The sequence below is a fragment of the Neohortaea acidophila genome, assembly GCF_010093505.1.
Source record: "Neohortaea acidophila strain CBS 113389 unplaced genomic scaffold BDY17scaffold_8, whole genome shotgun sequence".
Taxonomy (NCBI): Eukaryota; Fungi; Ascomycota; class Dothideomycetes; order Mycosphaerellales; family Teratosphaeriaceae; genus Neohortaea; species Neohortaea acidophila.
The window spans coordinates 1,065,170-1,081,527 of NW_022985517.1; the positions used below are offsets into that span (position 1 = coordinate 1,065,170).

A 16,358-nucleotide genomic window follows, 5' to 3' on the forward strand; every position below is an offset into this window, starting at 1 on the left:
CGCTTCTCCTCCCCTCTCTTGTTTTGCTCTTCCCATCTCTGCTACACGCACGACACTCGCCCTCCAGACCGCCCAGCGACGCCCGGCTGAGTACTCCGTACCCCCTCCACCACCGTCCACCAACCCCCCAGTGAATGTCGACGTGTCAGCACAACATGGCACATCTATATCACATGACCACCTCGATATTACCCAATCATTCAATGAGTAAACCTTCAAGTATTGGCTCTGGCCTGGAGGGGAACTCGATCCCAGTCTCCGTCGGCGGCGTGACTTCCGCCGACGAGATGCCAGTAGCACAGGCTGGCGATCCAGGACCAGAGCCCAAGAAACAAGTTGCCATTGTCGGCGCCGGCATCGCCGGCCTCCGCGCCGCCTCCGTCCTCCAGCGCCACGGCGTCGACGTCGTCGTGCTGGAGGGCCGCGACCGCATCGGCGGCCGCATTAACACTTCACGTACAGCAAAGGGTGTCCGAGACATCGGTCAGTCTGCAACATGAGCCACCCCATCCCAAAAATTTGGGCACGCTGCCACCGAGCACCCAGACCTGCGTTGGTCCGTTGATCGCCGTCGATCGTGTTCCCAAACCACATCTGATCGAGCATCACACCTCCAGGGCGCTGATCGCTTGATCTAACATGCTCTCCCTTGTAGGTGCCGCGTGGATGCACGAAACGAGCCAGAACAACCTCGTTAAACTGATTCCCAAACTCAAAATTGACTACTACTATGATGACGGCATGGCCCTCTACTACACCGAGCACGGGCGTGCCGGCGCGCAGTTCAAGGCGAAGAAGGTCGCCGACGAGTTCGCCGAGTACTGTGAATGGTACTACGAAATGCACCCCAACGCCCCCGATCAATCCGTCGCCGACTTTGTCGCCAGCTTCGTGAAGAACCACGAGCTGATTACGGACGATGAACGCAATTGGGCTCCGCAGGCCGTGAAGGAAGTGGAGCAGTGGATTGGCACCAGTGTCGACATGGCCTCTTCGAAACATTTGAGCTATTTCATCACCGAGCGCAATCTCTACATGAAGGTTGGTGGCGTCGGGGGATGCTGAGCGTCTTCATCCGCTGACATTCAAGCATCCAGGGCGGGTATGACGGAGTGGTGAACTGGACCGCCCAGTCTCTCTTGCAGAACCCCGAGACCATCCGTCTCAACCACACCGTTCAGGCTGTGAATTGGAACGAGAATGGCCCATGCTCCGTCGACGTCCTCGACGAGCACGGCCAGGCACAACGCATCGAAGCCGATGCGGTCATCTCGACCCTTCCCCTCGGGTCTCTGAAACATGAGCTCGTGGCTTTCCAGCCCGCCCTTCCCAATGATATTCAGCATGGCATTGCCAACTTTAGCTACGGCGCACTAGGCAAGGTCTTTTTTGAATTTGCAGACGTTTTCTGGTCAAAGGAAAACGACCAGGTGCGTCTTATACCTCACCAGAGTCCTTGCTCGCTGCTGACGTCTTCTCTAGTTCATCTTCTACCCCTCGCCACCCGAGCCAGAAGACGACATCTCCTCGGGTTCGCTGACTTCCAGCAGCTCCACCGAAATGGACAACATCCTCAACTACTCCACCGTCACCATCAATCTATGGATCATGACGGGCGCCAAGGAACTGTGTGTCCAAATTGCTGAGCCTCTGACTCAGCGCATCGAAGCCATGACGGACAAGCGGGCGATTTACAGATTCTTCGAACCGCTGTTCAAGCTTCTCCGCACCGAGCCGTACAAATCCCTGCCGGCTCTGGTGGACATTGAGACGACGAAATGGACGCAAGATCCGCTTGCCGGATTTGGCAGCTACTCTGCCGACAAGGTCGGAGACGACCCAGAGAGCTTCGTCGATGCACTCGCTGCTCACAAGAGCAGTCGCCTCCAATTTGCCGGAGAGCACTGTACCATTATCGCCAACGGCTGTGTCCATGGGGCTTTTGCCACGGGCGAGACGGCCGCAAAGAACCTGCTGGAAAGTTTTGAGATCCAGTACGATGGCGGTGACTTTGTCAGTTACGTTTAGGTAACGAGCCGTCGTAGCTTAGCAGAACGCATATTTCCATAGTTTTAAGTAGAATGCATGACACAATCGATGGGAGCCAAGGAAACCACATCTCTCGTATTCTTGAGTTGATTGAAACCTTGGCCAAAGCTTGCCGAAGCCAGTCCAAGAAACGCCTAGAAAGTGCTTGCCTGAACGGCTCTTTGCTGACCCTCATCAGCCGCATGAACCATCATGAGTCAGTCCCTTATATGGCGGCCTAATAACTCCCAAATGTGACAAGTAAGAGCCCCCAACATACACCATTGCACATCTCCAGTCAAGACAAGATGGACTGGTTCAAATCCCCCAAATTCGCGCAACATGTCGATGCCCTCATGCAGGAATGGCACGTCCCTGGACTGGGCATAGCAATCGTCCAAGACGACACCATCTTTGCGCAGGGTTTCGGAAAGGCGAATGTCGACCCCCAAAATCCCAAGGCCATCACTGGAGACACCGTCTTCGACATTGCTTCGTGCTCGAAACAGTTGACGGCCGCGGCTGTTGCTCTACTAGTCGCAGACGAGGACTTCCCGCAGGTGCAATGGGACACACCGGTGTCGAAGCTGCTGGACGACTTTGTCCTCGCAAAGCCGGAGTACACCGCAGGTGTAACGGTCGAAGACCTCGTCAGCCATCGCTCCGGCCTCCCGCGACATGACTTCTCCTACCTCAGCCCGCGAGCAAAGCACCCCGACACCCTGCAAACCATCACGCAGAGTCTCCGGCACTTGGAAATCGTCGCGCCGATTCGATCAAAGTACATGTACAACAACATGGCCTTCTCCGTGCTTGCGTATCTCGTGGAGGTGGTCTCTGGCCAGTCCTTTGAGGACTTCCTGCGGCAGCGAATCTGGGATCCTCTCGACATGAAATCGACCAACATCGCGCCAAAGAACGCCATCAAGGCCGGCTTGCCCCTCGCGCAACCGCAGAGATGGGACGGCGAGAAGTTTATCGCAGTGGAATCGCAAGACTCCCCTGAAGCTGTGGGTGCCGGCCTGGTCGTCACTTCTGTAACCGACTACGCCAAATGGATCCGCGCACTCATGCACCAACAAGCGCCCATCTCGCAGGAGGTATACGAAGACCTCACGCTCCCGAGATCCATCGCCGACTGGGATATAGACGAAGCGGCCCCCTTTACCTCGCCTTCCCTGTACTCGGCGGGCTTGGAGTCCTATCACTACCGGGGCCATCAGGTCATTGCCCACAACGGCGGCGATCCAGGCGTCAGCACAATCACGTTGTGGCTTCCGGAGCAGAAGTTTGGCGTCGTCATTTTCGGCAACGCAGGCGATGCGTACTACCCCATCAACGTGCTGCGGCATGAACTCGTGGACGAAGCTCTGGGTGTTCCGCATGCCGACCGTACCGATTGGAGAGCGAAACAGCGAGAAGACAAAGAAAAAGACGAGGCTAACGAGGCGGAGCAAAAGGAGAAACGGAGGAAGGAGCTTTGTCCCGAGCATGAGGGGAAAGCGCAGCCCCAGCCTGGATCTCTCGAGCCTTACCTCGGAAGATATTGGAATGATGGGTATCGCGGGATTGAGGTGGTGATCAACGAGAAGCAAAAGCTGTTCGTCGACATGTCCGACCGGACGATGGGCTTCACGATAGAGTTCGAGCATTTGTGTGACGGGACCAAGTACATTGCGCATCAATCCGACTATTATGAAGATGAAGAGGATGAAACGGCCGCCGAGTTTGTCTTTGAGGGGGAGCGCGTGGTCAAGATAGGCCTGGATCTTGAAGAGGACCTGCCGAGTAGGAGGATCTGGTTTGACAGAGTCAAGGAGAGCTCGCTCGCCGAGAGGCCAAAGGCTTCACGTTGAGTTTGAGCAAGAATAGTCAATTATTGAGCGCCTGATCCGACGTCTCGTAGCAGTAATCTCGCCCCGCCAATCGAGCCCAGAATTATGGCTCTGGCGTTCCGGAGGCTGTAGGATCACCAGCGCTCGTGTACGATCCACACCCGAGATTGCCAAGTGTTCGTTGAGGAGTAATCATGCTGATCGTATCTGCCATGAAAGGAGTCGTGGATTGCCCGTTGGCGCACGTGTCGGAGTAGAGTAATAGGCACCGGCTGTTTGTTGCAAGCCAGGCCCAGGTGGCGGCGCCGAAGGTGTCGGAGTTGATGGCTTGGACGCAGCCTGTCGCCAGATTAGCCATCCGCTTCAGTACTTGGCTTGCAGCGGGAGGCAACAGTTCCTCCGTCGTCACTAGTAGGCCATCATCGTTGTCGACAACAAAGGGCGAGTGCAGAGGGCGAGTTGCCTCATGTATTTGAAGCCTTCAGGTATGGCCAGGCTCAAGAAGAGTAATGTGGAGTGGAGTCTGGTGGATCTCAACTGGTGCTTACATAAGCACATGCAACTGCGGCCGAGAATTTCCTAACTCGGTAATTTCTCTCGTAGCCTCGTCTTTCCCTGCAAACATCTAAAATTGGATATTACATTGTGGTCCTTCTTCGCTCTTCTCCGGCATCGCAACTTTGATGTCCTCACAGACAACGCGTATGGTGGCTGACGAGTCTAAACTCTGACCGCCATAGAAAGCATGATTGTACAGCATGGCACCGCGCAAAACTTGCCTAGATTGGGAGTGCACGATGTCTTACACCTCGCGTTTTTCCTCTCCGTCAGCTGCAGCAGGCTGGCGAGTCGTTGTTTATAAGTTGTCCTCGTGTCGTCTTATCTGGACATTCTGCGAACCACTCATGATTGCCTCCCTTACTACACCATGTTGCTCAGCCGCTTCTCCTTCCTTTTCCTTCTGTCTCTTACTCCTCTAGCAAACTCGGCCAGCATAAAACGATGGCGAGAGAGCGAGACGAGCCATGCCACAGTCGTCCTACAAAACAACATCACCGTCCACGGCGCCTCGGCCAACGGCACAGAGTCATTCCTCGACATCAGGTTCGGACATGACACGAGTGGAGCGAACCGCTTCAAAGCCCCTCAAGCCTTCCAATACCCTCCCAATGCGATTGTCAACGCCAGTGCTCCCGGCGCCGCATGTCCCCAGCAAAAAGTGCCCATCCCCGGCCTGCCCCTCTTCGATAACGTCACGAACATCTCCGAAGACTGTTTGACGGTGAGAGTGGATCGGCCAGCAGGTGTTTCGTCAGGTGCAAAGTTGCCGGTCATGGTCTTCATCTACGGCGGCGGCGACACGGTCGGCCAGATCTACGATGGCGCCTACGATCCCTCTGGCTTGATCCTTGGTGCTGCGCAAAAGGGGTTTCCCATTATTTACGCGGCCATGAACTACCGAGTGGGCGTCTTCGGTTTCGCCGCCTCGGATGCTTTGAGAAAGGAAGGTTCGCTGAACGCTGGTCTTCTCGATCAACGCCTTGGATTAAAGTGGATCCAAGAGAACATCGCTGCCTTTGGCGGAGATCCAGACCAGGTGACCGTCTTTGGCGAGAGTGACGGCGCGACGGGCGTCGGTCTCCAAATCACCGCCTACGGCGGTCAGGGGCCGAAACCCCCTTTCCGAAGAGCCATCATGGAATCCGGCGGTCCTACTGCCGACGCGGGCACGGCCAGCAATTTCTCGGCTGTCCATACCGCCGCTCTCGCAGATCTGCTCAACTGCTCGTCGGCCAACAGCGTACCAGATCTGGCTTGCTTGCGGAAGGTTCCTTTGACCAAGCTCGTCAACATTGCCTACCAATACGAGGTGAAGACGGAGCCCCCGTCGGGCCTGGATGTTTTCATTCCCACTGCCCCATCGACTTTCATACCGGACAGCCCATCGAGGCTTCTGTATCAGGGGAGATTCAGCAAAGACATCGATATCATCTCAGGGTGGAACGAGGACGATGGCTCTTTCTTCGTGTCTCCCACGATCGACTCCGAGGCCAAGCTTCTGGAATTTTTCGCCTTCTCCTTTCCGAATCTCAGCAATGCCACCACAAAAGAGGTGCTGAATTTGTACCCTGTCTCGCAGTTCGAATCGAGCGCCACCAAGAACGTCTCGGCGCAATACTTCCGAGCGAGTCGGATCATGCGCGATGCGTATTACGCGTGCCCGAGTGTGTTGATGGTCCAATCCAATGGCAAGTACTCGAACGCATCGACAGCGAACTACCTGTACGTCTTGAACCAGACGATGTTTACTAGCGTGTTCGAGGAAGCCGGCGACGCGTATCTGGGCGTGTCGCATTTCAGCGATATCCCTTTTGTGTTCAACCAGGCCAGCACGCGCTACGCTCAAGTATCCACGTCTTCCGACGTCAAGTTGTCCAGCTTAGTGAGTGGCAGCTGGGCGGCATTTGCTGCTTTTGGAATCCCATCTGGTAGGAATGGGACATTGACGACGTGGCCGAGGGCTGGGAACAGCAGTGGCTTGGAAATTGAGATTATCGGGGGACCAGATGCCGGCGTGCAGAGCAGCAAAGAGTACGAAGAGCTGCAGGAGCGATGCACCTTCTGGAACTCGCCCGTTGTGACTCAGCAGCTGCAGGTGTAGGCGGGTGGAGGGTGTTGTTGTGGCCGTGAACGTGGTCTGTAATGCTGCTGTGAGATTGTCGGGGCGTCTCATCGTGTAGGCACAAAGATGACGTCTCTTTCATCGTAGACTCTTTTCTTTTGCCTCAGCTGGCCCTCATGACAATTCTACACCCCTCATGCCGATGTGGTGGAACCATAGCCATCTCCCATCGGTCCACCGCCATCGAAACTCCGCCATTCCAGGGATCGTGACGGTCTCCATCCCCGCGATATCAACATACAGGTGTACACTCGCGGTTCTGCCATCCGGGTCGATGGTGGTGGACATGGCTTTGAGGTCGCAATAAGCCTGGGGGTGCTCGAGGAAGAACTGCCGGCGCTCTTCGATGAGCTCGGCGAGGGTCACATTGCCCAAAATGCCGTCGGATGTTCCCGAAAAGTCGGGTGCAACATGTTGCAGGACTTCTTTCGCTTCTGGGGTCTTGTTCAAGGCGAAATCACGCTGATTTATTGCGTACACTGCAGCGGCGGACAGACGTTCCAGCTCGGCTGCGACTTTACTGGCAGCTGCGTCGGTGGCCATGACGAGGCACGAACGGTACTCCTTGTACATGGCGAATGGGTGGTCTTGCAGTCAAGGAAAAGGACATGAAGTATTGTTCAGCACCAAAATGTCTGCAGGCTTCATGCTGTTCGAAAGATTACAGCCGCAGCTGCTGCATGGTATGAAAACCTTAACTCAGCCTTGTCGACGTCTTACCTGTCTGCATACTGTGGTTCAGGGGCGGCTGATGCCGCCGCTTACACAGTGATCGATCGATCCGAGCACGCGGTGCCGGGTGAGGGAGGCATGGAAAGCGCGCGAAGCAGACGGATGTCAACGGGGGAAATTGTCGAAGAGGTGGCACGGCGCAAGAGATGTGGCTTTGCACAGCAGTGCACAGTATGATCAGTGATGGATGAGGCGGCAAGATTCGCCACCGACGTCGGTACTATTACGCGATTTGTCATGGCATCAAGCTAACCGTGGCGGAACGCGGGGCGCTTGCGATTAGGTACCCAGAGCTGACTTCACTGCACAGCGCCAGTCCAACTAGATGTTGGAGGAGGACGTGAACTCGAGGACGGCCGTGCGTACTGCGCTGGTTGGATTGGATCTAACTTGCGACAAAGTCCGCCACGAGGTACAATGTTAAACGAGGACGATGAGCCGCGGCAGTGCGATATGGCACTGCCTCGATTACCCTCACAGTAGTGGCAGTGTGGAGATCACCGCGGTGCTTCCACAACTGGTGCGGTCGCCGGTCGACAGCGAGGCGATGAGTATGTATACGGGCGGTGGACGACGGGACATGCCGTGCGGAAGTTGGCGCCTTATAGACGATGCTCGGAGCAAGTACAAGAACGGGGTGGTCCGCGATGCCAAGGGTCCGCGTGAGGTGTCGAGACGATCACGGGGAGCAGCGTGTCCAATTGCGACATGGACCACGAGCGCCGAGCCGAGGCACCCCTCGTTGGTACTTCGGACGTGGTTCCAGGTTCATCGAGGGTAAGACGACGCGGTGGCAGTGGTAGCCAACTTTGCTGCCGCCTCCTGCCACTCATCTCCGATGATCCCCTCTGCAGGGCCAGCATGTGGGGTGTCAGGTGGGGATTTTCAATGAAGCCTCGCAAATTAAGCTTAACGCCGATCACTGCTTAGCGACGGAAAGGGGAAGGTGCACTCGACCAATCACACCGCCTACCGCTGTCGCAAAGCCGAGGCCCCCCTTGTCTCTTCACCACATCGTCGCCCATCGGTACTTGCGGCGGCTCCCCCTTTCGCTCCAAGCGCGCCCAATGCGGCGCGCCGTTCATTTCCGAGCCTGATTGCTCCTCCACACGCCACCCCCGGAGAAGGGCGCTGGGCGGGTGTGGGCCAATAGGACGTGGCGCATTTGTTAACCATCGCCCAACGGCGCCTCCGCATCATCATCATCGACCTGCCCCCTTCGCAGCGCTCTCCGAGCCGCGCTAGTGGGTGGGTGTATGGGGTAGATGGCTTGTGACGGAGACGACACGGCAGTAGGTACCATCCTTCCATATGGGGATGTTGCGCCGAGCAGACATTCCCCCGTGACGAGTTGGCGCTCCCATGTGTGCCAGCCTGGGCAAAACATACATATATCCCCAGGAATTTCCCCATCTTCTCCATCTCCTCTTGTTACCCATTCATTACCTTCTTACCATCACTATGAAGTCTGTCATCTTCACCCTCATCGGTGGCGCCGCCGCCTTTCCTTTCGTTGCAAACGCCCCCGGCGTCAACTCACCATGGTCGGGCTCCGGCCTCCACCGTTTGAGGGCTCGCCAGCAGCCCGGTGGTGAGGGAGCAGGCTCCGAAGCGAACTGCCCCTACAACCCCAACCACGTTCCCGCCGCTCCCTTCAACCCCAAGTACCCCTACAACAACGCCAAGAATGGTCAGATGGGCAACCAGAAGGGTGGTTACCTCGTCCCTGCCAAGGGCGACACTGCGCATCAGTTCGTCGCGCCCAACCCCAAGACCGACATCCGTGGACCATGCCCGGGTCTGAACGCTGCTGCCAACCACAACTTCCTTGCCCACGACGGTGTCACCACCTTTGTACGTATATAGGATGCCGATGGCTATCCATCGGCACAACCTTGCATATGATCCCACGCTAACAAGGAATCGACAGGACGAACTCGTTGATGCTCAACAAAACGTCTACAACGTCGGCTACGACCTTGCGCTGCTGCTCGCTACGCTCGGTCTCACCCTCACTGACGGTGATGTGGTGACGGAGAAGCTGTCCATCGGCTGTGATGCCACCAGCCGCACTTCCTTCAACCCCGCCCTCACCGGCAGCGAGCCCGGCCTCGACGGCCACGACAAGTTCGAGGCCGACTCGTCGCTGACGCGCAACGACTTCTTCCTCGACAACGGCAACGACTTCTCGTTCAACGGCACGTTGTTCGGGTACATGGCGAGCGTGGCCGAGTCCACCGGGGGTGGCAACTTCGACTTCAACGCCATGTCCGCCTACCGCAAGCAGCGCTACGACCAATCCCGCGCAGAGAACGGAAACTTCTACTTTGGCCCCTTGGCCCTGCTGCTCTACGGCGCCTCGTCGTTCGTCTACGAGCTCATGCCCACCGCCGGCGGCCCGGCCGACCTCGCCACCGTCTCCTCCTTCTTCGGCACCTCCAAGAACTCCGCCGGTCAGTGGGTGTTCAACAACAACGAGCAGATCCCGCCCAACTGGTACGCGCGCGTTGAGCCCTACAGCAACAACGATGTGACGACCCAGATCCTCGAGCAGTACCTCAAGTACCCCGTGCTCTTCGGCGGCAACACCGGCAAGGCTGGCGGCAGCTTCGACGCAGTCAGCTTCGGCGCCATCCAGAACGGCACCATCTCCTCCAGCATCTCCGCCACGCAGACCTCTTGCTTGCTCTACCAGCTTGCCACCGGCAGCGTGCCCAGCTACCTCAACGGCGTCCTCACTCCCAGCGTCAAGGCCCTGTCCTTTGTCCTGGAGAAGCTCACCTCCAACCCCACGTTCAAGAACTTGGGCTGCCCCATCCCGTTGACCTAGTTCGTCCTTGTGAACTAGAGTTGAACTCAAGCGGAGGAAGACTTGATGATGATATCGAAGATCTATGTAGACAGGCAGATGGAATTGTCAAGCGAAAGCTTATGTATGAGAATGCACAAAAGAAATGCCTTATCATCACTTCATCCCTTCACCGAGCGTTTGATTCTATGCGAATAGCATTCTCAAGATGCTTGGGAAGAGACTGGCGTACCTGACGAAAGCCACTAGAAGACGCACCGGAATCTGCGCAGGCAATAAACTTGATGATGACTAGACAGGGCTCTGTCAGGGAGACGAGCCAATCGAAAGGCCAGTGGCATTTATTTTCCCTGGATCCACCACACCATTGTCTACACAGTGAAGTACATCGAGGCGCTCTGATACAGACGGCCTCGTTTTGGTAGAAGTCCAAACCCTTCCTACCTACTAGCAGCACATGGTGGGCAAGCAAATGCCCTTCCGTCATCTCGTCACGTTGCATTGACATGCAGCATAAGCGGAATGGAGTGGACGGGGAAGAGATCCAAATGCAGAATGCTTTGTATTGCCAGTCCGACATGCAATGCAAGATATAAGATCAACACTACAGTCGTAAATCATGCCATACCACAGAATTTGACCATACAACACACCAGCAATCAGCCTACCATTGCTCATGGTCAAAAGACGCCAGAAGAAGCCTCACAGCGCCACGCCAATACGCTCTCGCTCACCCCCGTGCTCCCATTTTTGCACTCTCGCCAGCATTTGTTCGCGCATGACGTCGTAGAGGAAGAGGAACTGCGACTCGCCCTGCACCATCATCATCCGCTGCTTCCGCAGGAGGTCCACCGTCTCCGCGATCGGGTCTCTGTCGGGTGGGACATGGTCGAGTTGTCCGGAGTGTAGGAGGGATAGCAGGTAGTCGAGGGCGATGAAGGTGCCTGATCGCCCGACGCCTGCGCTGCAGTGGATGATGCGTGCTGTTATGGACGACTCGTCCGGCTGTTCGTTGGATGTCGAGGCGGTAGATTCCATCTCCGCAGGCTCGCGTTCGTGGTTCAGCTCGGCAGAGAGCCGCACCAGTTCGATGAGAGCGGCGCGATCGTCTCCTTCGGGCACAAGAAAGTCGGGCCAGCCGGAAAAGAGCAGATGCTGGATTTCCATTTCGTGAGGGTCGGAGCCGGCTTTGCTCGTTCGTAGTTGCAACGTGCGCAGCTGACTTCGAGTGGTCGGATCGTCTCGGACACTCTGGAGACGGACTTCTCCATGAAAGTCGTCGTGGAAACCAGGGTCCGGAGGGATGGTCAAAGGTGATTCAGCGTTCGAAAGTGGGTAATATTGAAAACACTTTTCCCGGCCAGATTCGTGCGTCTGGGTCAACATCACTACGACGGTCGGATGGGTCGTCTTCGCTTCGCCGGCGACCATGCGATAGAAGTGGTTGACATTGACTTCTTTCGGACCCTGGGTGGCAATATATCTCCTTCGCCCAAGTTGAATGGGAGAGGCGTTGATGTAATCATTCGCGCCATCGACGACCTGCAAGTGGATTCGGTTCTGGGCAAAAGGCTCGACGTTCACGTATCTGTTGCGGGTAGAGACGACGTCGCCGGGTAGTCGAGACCAGGGGGATGGCGTATCGTTGGGAGATGTGGGGGATTGCGCGCCCTGCAGTAGTCGATGGCGCTGTTGCCATTCCAGATCAACGAATTTGGCCTTGATGTCTGCAGCATCGTCAGTCGTGTGCTTGTAGCTGGAATCGAGGAAAAGACGTACCTGCTTTGGTCTGGCGGAGGAATGCGGGAAGACGGGAAGCATCAGACGTGGATGAGGAAGAGGAGGGAGAAGAGTTGGCCATGCTGGGCAAACGCCGGGGCGAACGCACTCGAGCGGAGAGTCAGGCGAGCATTGGATTGAAGCTGCCTGCGCGAGATGGCCGACAGGGCAGAGGTATAGATCAATGCAGAACCGAGGGCAAGCGCAGACGTTGGATTGTTCCTTGTATAGGCGCCAAGAAAGGAGGAAAATAAGAGGGCTAAGAAGGGGGAAAGAAGAGCGGTCGAGGAATGTATCACACAGACGCCTCCCGTCTTCTGTCAGCACTTTGCGTGGCGATGTTGGTTGCCGGCTCCGTGAAACATTTCGCCAGCAGACGGGGCTGATACCAACCCTAACCCTAAGCATCGCAGCTTACATAACGATGATTCCTCCAACTCCAACGTCTTACATGTCTCTCAACATTCCTCTGCATCGGTCCCGAGTCTGTCCTCACCCTCCTTCGTCCACCGTCGAGTACGCCTGCGAGAAGCAGCCCATGCGTTCTCCGTCCACATCATGGCGCCCTGGCTGAGGGTTTTGGAAGCATACCTCGTGCAAGCCCTACTACGCACTCCGGCCTTCCACCGTGGCGTCGAAAAGGTTGTAAGAGGAGTTAATCGCGTTCGACACGGCATTCCTCCAGAGGAAATGGGCGGCACGAAGCTCGACCAGCCGGGAGAAGGTGGTTTCCTCAAACACTTCTCCGAAGAGATCCAGACGCAACTTGGAAGGGCTGAAGGCGGGGTGAGCCGGGAGAAGGTGGCTGTCAAGAGCAAGCCGGCGGCGGCGCAGCAAGAGGCGGAGGATCAAAGTGCGGACACCGTGTGGCGGACAGCTCGCAAAAATGTGGAAGATGGGCACCAGCAAGAGGGCCAGCAAGGTTTCATGGGAGAGTACATGGCAGCTTTGCGCGAGCAAGTCAAGGGAGGCAAGTGAATATGCTGGGAGCATGGAAAGAGTCAAAACGGATTCTGGAAGCTGCGCTCTGCGTTATAGATGACAATCTGCCTGGAGTGTCGATATTGATGGGCTTCATCCTCCAACCGCAACGACTTTCGAGAAGTGGCCAAGGCGGCATTCTATCGAGAAACACCCAAGGACGCACCTTTGCTGAACGCGGCAGACCAAACTCGCATGAGAGACCCCATCGCCACTCCAGTTGACCATCTACACCATGAAAGCGTTGCGTGAGCACAGCTTTACTGCTGACTAGAAGTGGCAACCCGGAGCCCTCCGAAGTTCGACCCACCAGCAGAGCTCCCCCGGTCGACTTTTGTTTTTTAACAACCACCTGGATGTTTCTGGCATGGTGGTCGATCAATCTGCTACTCCGCATCAACATGGCGGTGTGCGTGGAGCTGTCCAAAGACAATTACGTCACCGCGCGGCAACGTAGCCTCATAGCTCTTCACGGCATGGAGCTCTGCATTATGTGTTCAACTTTCTTTCTTACTCTGTTGCCTTGACGGTAATTACATCGAGACCACATTGGCAAGATGCCTACCGCGCTTGTCACCGGTGCCACGGGTATCCTTGGTCGTGAAATCGTCCTCGCTCTCGGGCGGGATAGTCAGACCTGGTCTACAGTATGGGCGCTCTCTCGATCCAAAAAAGGCCAATGGCCTAGCAATGTGCAGTCGAAACAACTCGACCTGCAAGCATCCGCCGAGGACATGGCGAAGGAACTGGGCGACGCGCAGCCCGAGTACATCTTCTTTACCGCCTATCTTGAGCAAGATTCAGAAGAGAAGGCTACGCAAGTCAATGGCGCCATGCTGGAGAACTTCCTCAACGCCCTCGAGATCACCGGTGCTAGCAAGAAGGTCAAGCGTGTCATCCTCACCACTGGTGCCAAACAGTACGGCGTTCACTTGGGCACCTCGAAAATGCCAATGGAGGAGTCGGACGCCCGGCTCGCCGATCCCGACCGCCCTCCAAACTTCTACTACAAGCAGCAAGACATATTAAGGGAGAAGGGTGAGAAGCAAGGCTGGGACTGGGTGGTTACCTATCCCAATGAAGTGGTAGGCGTGGCCAAGGGCAACTTCATGAATCTCGCCACCACTCTCGGCATCTACTGCGCCATCACCAAAGAGCTGGGCGAGGATCTGATGTGGCCCGGGAGTCCCGACTTCTACTCTTCGTTCCTCTGCTACACCTCTTCCAAGCTCCACGCCGCTTTCAATTTGTGGGCCGCGCTGGAAGATACGCCGGCAGTGAGCAATCAGGCTTTCAATGTGATCAACGGCGATGTCGAAAGCTGGCAGAACATGTGGCCCAAACTTGCGAAGAAATATGGATTGCGAGTGCCAGAGAAAATGTTCACGAAAGACGAGGAGCAGGGCAAATTCGACGAGGATGGGGCAGGCTCTGTCATGAAACTGATGGAGCGTCCACCTCTTGCGGAGTTCGCTGCTCAAAACGGGTTAAAGGGCTCGAAATGGGCCAAGCAGTCGCAAGTGGAAGCGAAGATTAACATGATGAAGTGGTCGCAGCGGAAGGACGTGCGAGCGGCGTGGGACCGACTGGCCGAGTCCAAGGGGCTGGAGCATGAGTCGTTCGAGAAGGCTCCGTGGTGTAAGTGCGACGTGGGGTATAATTGATCATGGACAAACAACTGACAAAAGACGCATCACAGGGTTCTTGTGGTTCGTCCTCGGCCGCAATTACCATGTCGTTCTGTCCATGTCGAAAGCGCGAAAGGCGGGCTGGACGGGGTATCAGGATACATGGGACAGCATCTCGGAGACGCTGGACGAGCTGGTGGCGGAGAAGGTGTTGCCCAAGTTCCCGTGAGTGGCTGCTTCTCCAAGGGGGATGATGGTTGCCCATCTAACAGATCATGCGTACAGGCCGAAACGGAAGAGCTCTGCGTTCATCAGCACAGAGGCCGACCAGGCGGTCAACCGGTTGAGGGCTCGCGATGTCGAGAGAAGATGACGGTGATGCCAGAATGAGACGATGGCCATATTTCTAAGCCTTTCGACAAATCACATGAAACGAGAAGAATGGAGGGAGCGAAGGCATGTGCGTGGTTGGTTAGGCCTTCCCCAGGCCGGGATGAGCCGCGGCCCGGTAGTTAGTTAGCGTCAACGGGGGATCTTCACCATCGTGTGCCTCAACGTCATCCACCTTCCAGCACCTTGTCCTCATCTCAGCGTTCGTTTGGCCTCACCACTCGCTCCAGCTGTTTGGATTCTCGTGCTGTGCTTCCTCTCGACACTCCCTTCGCAATCCACCGCTGCATCTCTTCCCATTTCCAGGCGTCCAATTATAACCGCCCGCGTGCATAGCTCCTCGATCGAGTCATATCATGGCCACGCAGGCACACTGTGCCTTTTGCTTCGAAACACTCGCCGCGAACTTGGAACGCCGCAAGCCGCTATCTCTCGCACAGGTGGAAGAACTGTGGACGCGATACCACGGTAGCAAAGATGACCCGGCAGCAGACTCGGAGAATGGTGAAGAGAGCGAAGATGCGGAAATCACCGATGCTGAAGAAACGGTGGCGATGACAACGACATCCCCCTCTGCACGTCCTGCCGCCATCTCGCGCCTCCTCAACCGCGAGCCCAGCGCATCCAGTTCATCCAGCAGTCTCCCCTCCTCCACCAAATCCTCTGCCGACTCCTCGACTGCGCAAAGCCCCAAGAATGGATCGGGAGCAGCTACGCCGGCCAGTTCGAGCAGTTCGCGCTCGTCTCTTTTCTCGTTTGCGAAGAAACGGCGCAGTGGTGGAGCCAGCAGCAAAGCAGACGAGTACCCCTTGTTCGTCACGTGGAATGTCGTCTCACGAAGCGGACACAAGAGTCTACGAGGCTGTATCGGAACGTTCGCGGCGCAGGAATTGGAAGAGGGATTGCGATCGTACGCACTTACAAGGTAATAAACTCATGCCCTTCAATTGCTCACGTGAGCACAAGTGAGCCACCGCACTAACTCCAATATCGTACAGCGCCTTCGAAGACGTCCGCTTCCAGCCCATCCCCGCCTCCCTCCTCCCATCCCTCTCCGCGCACGTCACGCTCCTCACCAACTTCTCCCAGCCAAGCAAAGACGCCCTAGCCTGGACGTTAGGCAAGCACGGCATCCGCATCTCCTTCACCCTCGCCGCGCGCCGCTACGGCTCCACCTACCTGCCCGACGTGGCGGTCGAGCAGGGCTGGACGAAGGAGGAGACGCTGGTGTCGTTGATGCGCAAGGCGGGTTGGAGTGGGAGTAGTTCTTCGTGGGGCCGGGCATGGAGGGAGGGCAAGGGCGAGTTGGTGACATATGAGGGGCAGCAGGTTGGGTTGGGATATGCGGAGTGGAAGGAGTGGAGGGATTGGGTGGATGGGTTGGAGGGGAGGTAGTTGGCCTGGATATGGAACCGTATGAGGCAGCAATAGAGATACCCCATGAATAATGCAGCATTGGACTGATTGTTTTCCCATTTCGGCGAGCCAGTAAC

The 16,358-nt window shown here is 56.5% G+C and overlaps 9 protein-coding genes across 9 annotated transcripts; 7 read left to right on the forward strand and 2 right to left on the reverse strand.

The window, feature by feature from the left end:
* The first annotated feature begins 13 nt into the window (after window positions 1-13).
* BDY17DRAFT_301381 (uncharacterized protein) lies at window positions 14-2,111 on the forward strand. The gene is made up of 4 exons (XM_033734229.1): window positions 14-483; window positions 656-1,041; window positions 1,098-1,430; window positions 1,483-2,111. Exons 1-4 carry the CDS (start codon window positions 135-137, stop codon window positions 2,026-2,028), a joined length of 1,614 nt encoding a protein of 537 aa, XP_033588034.1. The 5' UTR covers window positions 14-134; the 3' UTR covers window positions 2,029-2,111.
* A 225-nt stretch (window positions 2,112-2,336) lies between these two features.
* BDY17DRAFT_312175 (beta-lactamase family protein) lies at window positions 2,337-3,884 on the forward strand (the record flags this gene model as incomplete). Its single annotated transcript, XM_033735603.1, has 1 exon — window positions 2,337-3,884. The coding sequence occupies one exon, from the start codon at window positions 2,337-2,339 to the stop codon at window positions 3,882-3,884; it is 1,548 nt and encodes a 515-aa protein (XP_033588035.1).
* Window positions 3,885-4,791: 907 nt separating this feature from the next.
* Window positions 4,792-6,525, forward strand: BDY17DRAFT_253635 (carboxylesterase; the record flags this gene model as incomplete). The annotated part of the gene is made up of 1 exon (XM_033731359.1): window positions 4,792-6,525. One exon carries the CDS (start codon window positions 4,792-4,794, stop codon window positions 6,523-6,525), a length of 1,734 nt encoding a protein of 577 aa, XP_033588036.1.
* Window positions 6,526-6,593: 68 nt separating this feature from the next.
* Window positions 6,594-7,407, reverse strand: BDY17DRAFT_189111 (uncharacterized protein). The gene has a single exon (XM_033729992.1). It carries the CDS (start codon window positions 7,117-7,119, stop codon window positions 6,661-6,663), a length of 459 nt encoding a protein of 152 aa, XP_033588037.1. The 5' UTR covers window positions 7,120-7,407; the 3' UTR covers window positions 6,594-6,660.
* A 1,264-nt stretch (window positions 7,408-8,671) lies between these two features.
* On the forward strand, window positions 8,672-10,240 carry BDY17DRAFT_301388 (secreted chloroperoxidase). Its single transcript, XM_033734230.1, has 2 exons — window positions 8,672-9,132; window positions 9,209-10,240. Exons 1-2 carry the CDS (start codon window positions 8,740-8,742, stop codon window positions 10,106-10,108), a joined length of 1,293 nt encoding a protein of 430 aa, XP_033588038.1. The 5' UTR covers window positions 8,672-8,739; the 3' UTR covers window positions 10,109-10,240.
* A 549-nt stretch (window positions 10,241-10,789) lies between these two features.
* On the reverse strand, window positions 10,790-11,948 carry BDY17DRAFT_312179 (protein-tyrosine phosphatase-like protein; the record flags this gene model as incomplete). The annotated part of the gene is made up of 2 exons (XM_033735604.1): window positions 10,790-11,814; window positions 11,867-11,948. 2 exons carry the CDS (start codon window positions 11,946-11,948, stop codon window positions 10,790-10,792), a joined length of 1,107 nt encoding a protein of 368 aa, XP_033588039.1.
* Window positions 11,949-12,318: 370 nt separating this feature from the next.
* BDY17DRAFT_189128 (uncharacterized protein) lies at window positions 12,319-13,124 on the forward strand. Its single transcript, XM_033729993.1, has one exon. It carries the CDS (start codon window positions 12,425-12,427, stop codon window positions 12,842-12,844), a length of 420 nt encoding a protein of 139 aa, XP_033588040.1. The 5' UTR covers window positions 12,319-12,424; the 3' UTR covers window positions 12,845-13,124.
* A 280-nt stretch (window positions 13,125-13,404) lies between these two features.
* Window positions 13,405-14,704, forward strand: BDY17DRAFT_253963 (NAD dependent epimerase/dehydratase family protein; the record flags this gene model as incomplete). The annotated part of the gene is made up of 2 exons (XM_033731386.1): window positions 13,405-14,485; window positions 14,547-14,704. 2 exons carry the CDS (start codon window positions 13,405-13,407, stop codon window positions 14,702-14,704), a joined length of 1,239 nt encoding a protein of 412 aa, XP_033588041.1.
* A 336-nt stretch (window positions 14,705-15,040) lies between these two features.
* BDY17DRAFT_301393 (AMMECR1 domain-containing protein) lies at window positions 15,041-16,320 on the forward strand. Its single transcript, XM_033734231.1, has 2 exons — window positions 15,041-15,790; window positions 15,864-16,320. Exons 1-2 carry the CDS (start codon window positions 15,222-15,224, stop codon window positions 16,258-16,260), a joined length of 966 nt encoding a protein of 321 aa, XP_033588042.1. The 5' UTR covers window positions 15,041-15,221; the 3' UTR covers window positions 16,261-16,320.
* Window positions 16,321-16,358: the final 38 nt, after the last annotated feature.

Excerpts from the sequence above, each read along its gene's own strand:
- BDY17DRAFT_189111 (XM_033729992.1), bottom strand. The coding sequence starts at position 7,119 with ATGTACAAGGAGTACCGTTCGTGCCTCGTCATGGCCACCGACGCAGCT.
- BDY17DRAFT_301381 (XM_033734229.1), top strand. The coding sequence starts at position 135 with ATGTCGACGTGTCAGCACAACATGGCACATCTATATCACATGACCACC. Across the intron at positions 1,042-1,097 it reads AGCGCAATCTCTACATGAAG|GGCGGGTATGACGGAGTGGT; the intron begins GTTGGTGGCGTC and ends TCAAGCATCCAG. Across the intron at positions 1,431-1,482 it reads GGTCAAAGGAAAACGACCAG|TTCATCTTCTACCCCTCGCC; the intron begins GTGCGTCTTATA and ends CGTCTTCTCTAG.
- BDY17DRAFT_301393 (XM_033734231.1), top strand. The coding sequence starts at position 15,222 with ATGGCCACGCAGGCACACTGTGCCTTTTGCTTCGAAACACTCGCCGCG. Across the intron at positions 15,791-15,863 it reads CGATCGTACGCACTTACAAG|CGCCTTCGAAGACGTCCGCT; the intron begins GTAATAAACTCA and ends AATATCGTACAG.
- BDY17DRAFT_301388 (XM_033734230.1), top strand. The coding sequence starts at position 8,740 with ATGAAGTCTGTCATCTTCACCCTCATCGGTGGCGCCGCCGCCTTTCCT. Across the intron at positions 9,133-9,208 it reads ACGACGGTGTCACCACCTTT|GACGAACTCGTTGATGCTCA; the intron begins GTACGTATATAG and ends AGGAATCGACAG.
- BDY17DRAFT_189128 (XM_033729993.1), top strand. The coding sequence starts at position 12,425 with ATGGCGCCCTGGCTGAGGGTTTTGGAAGCATACCTCGTGCAAGCCCTA.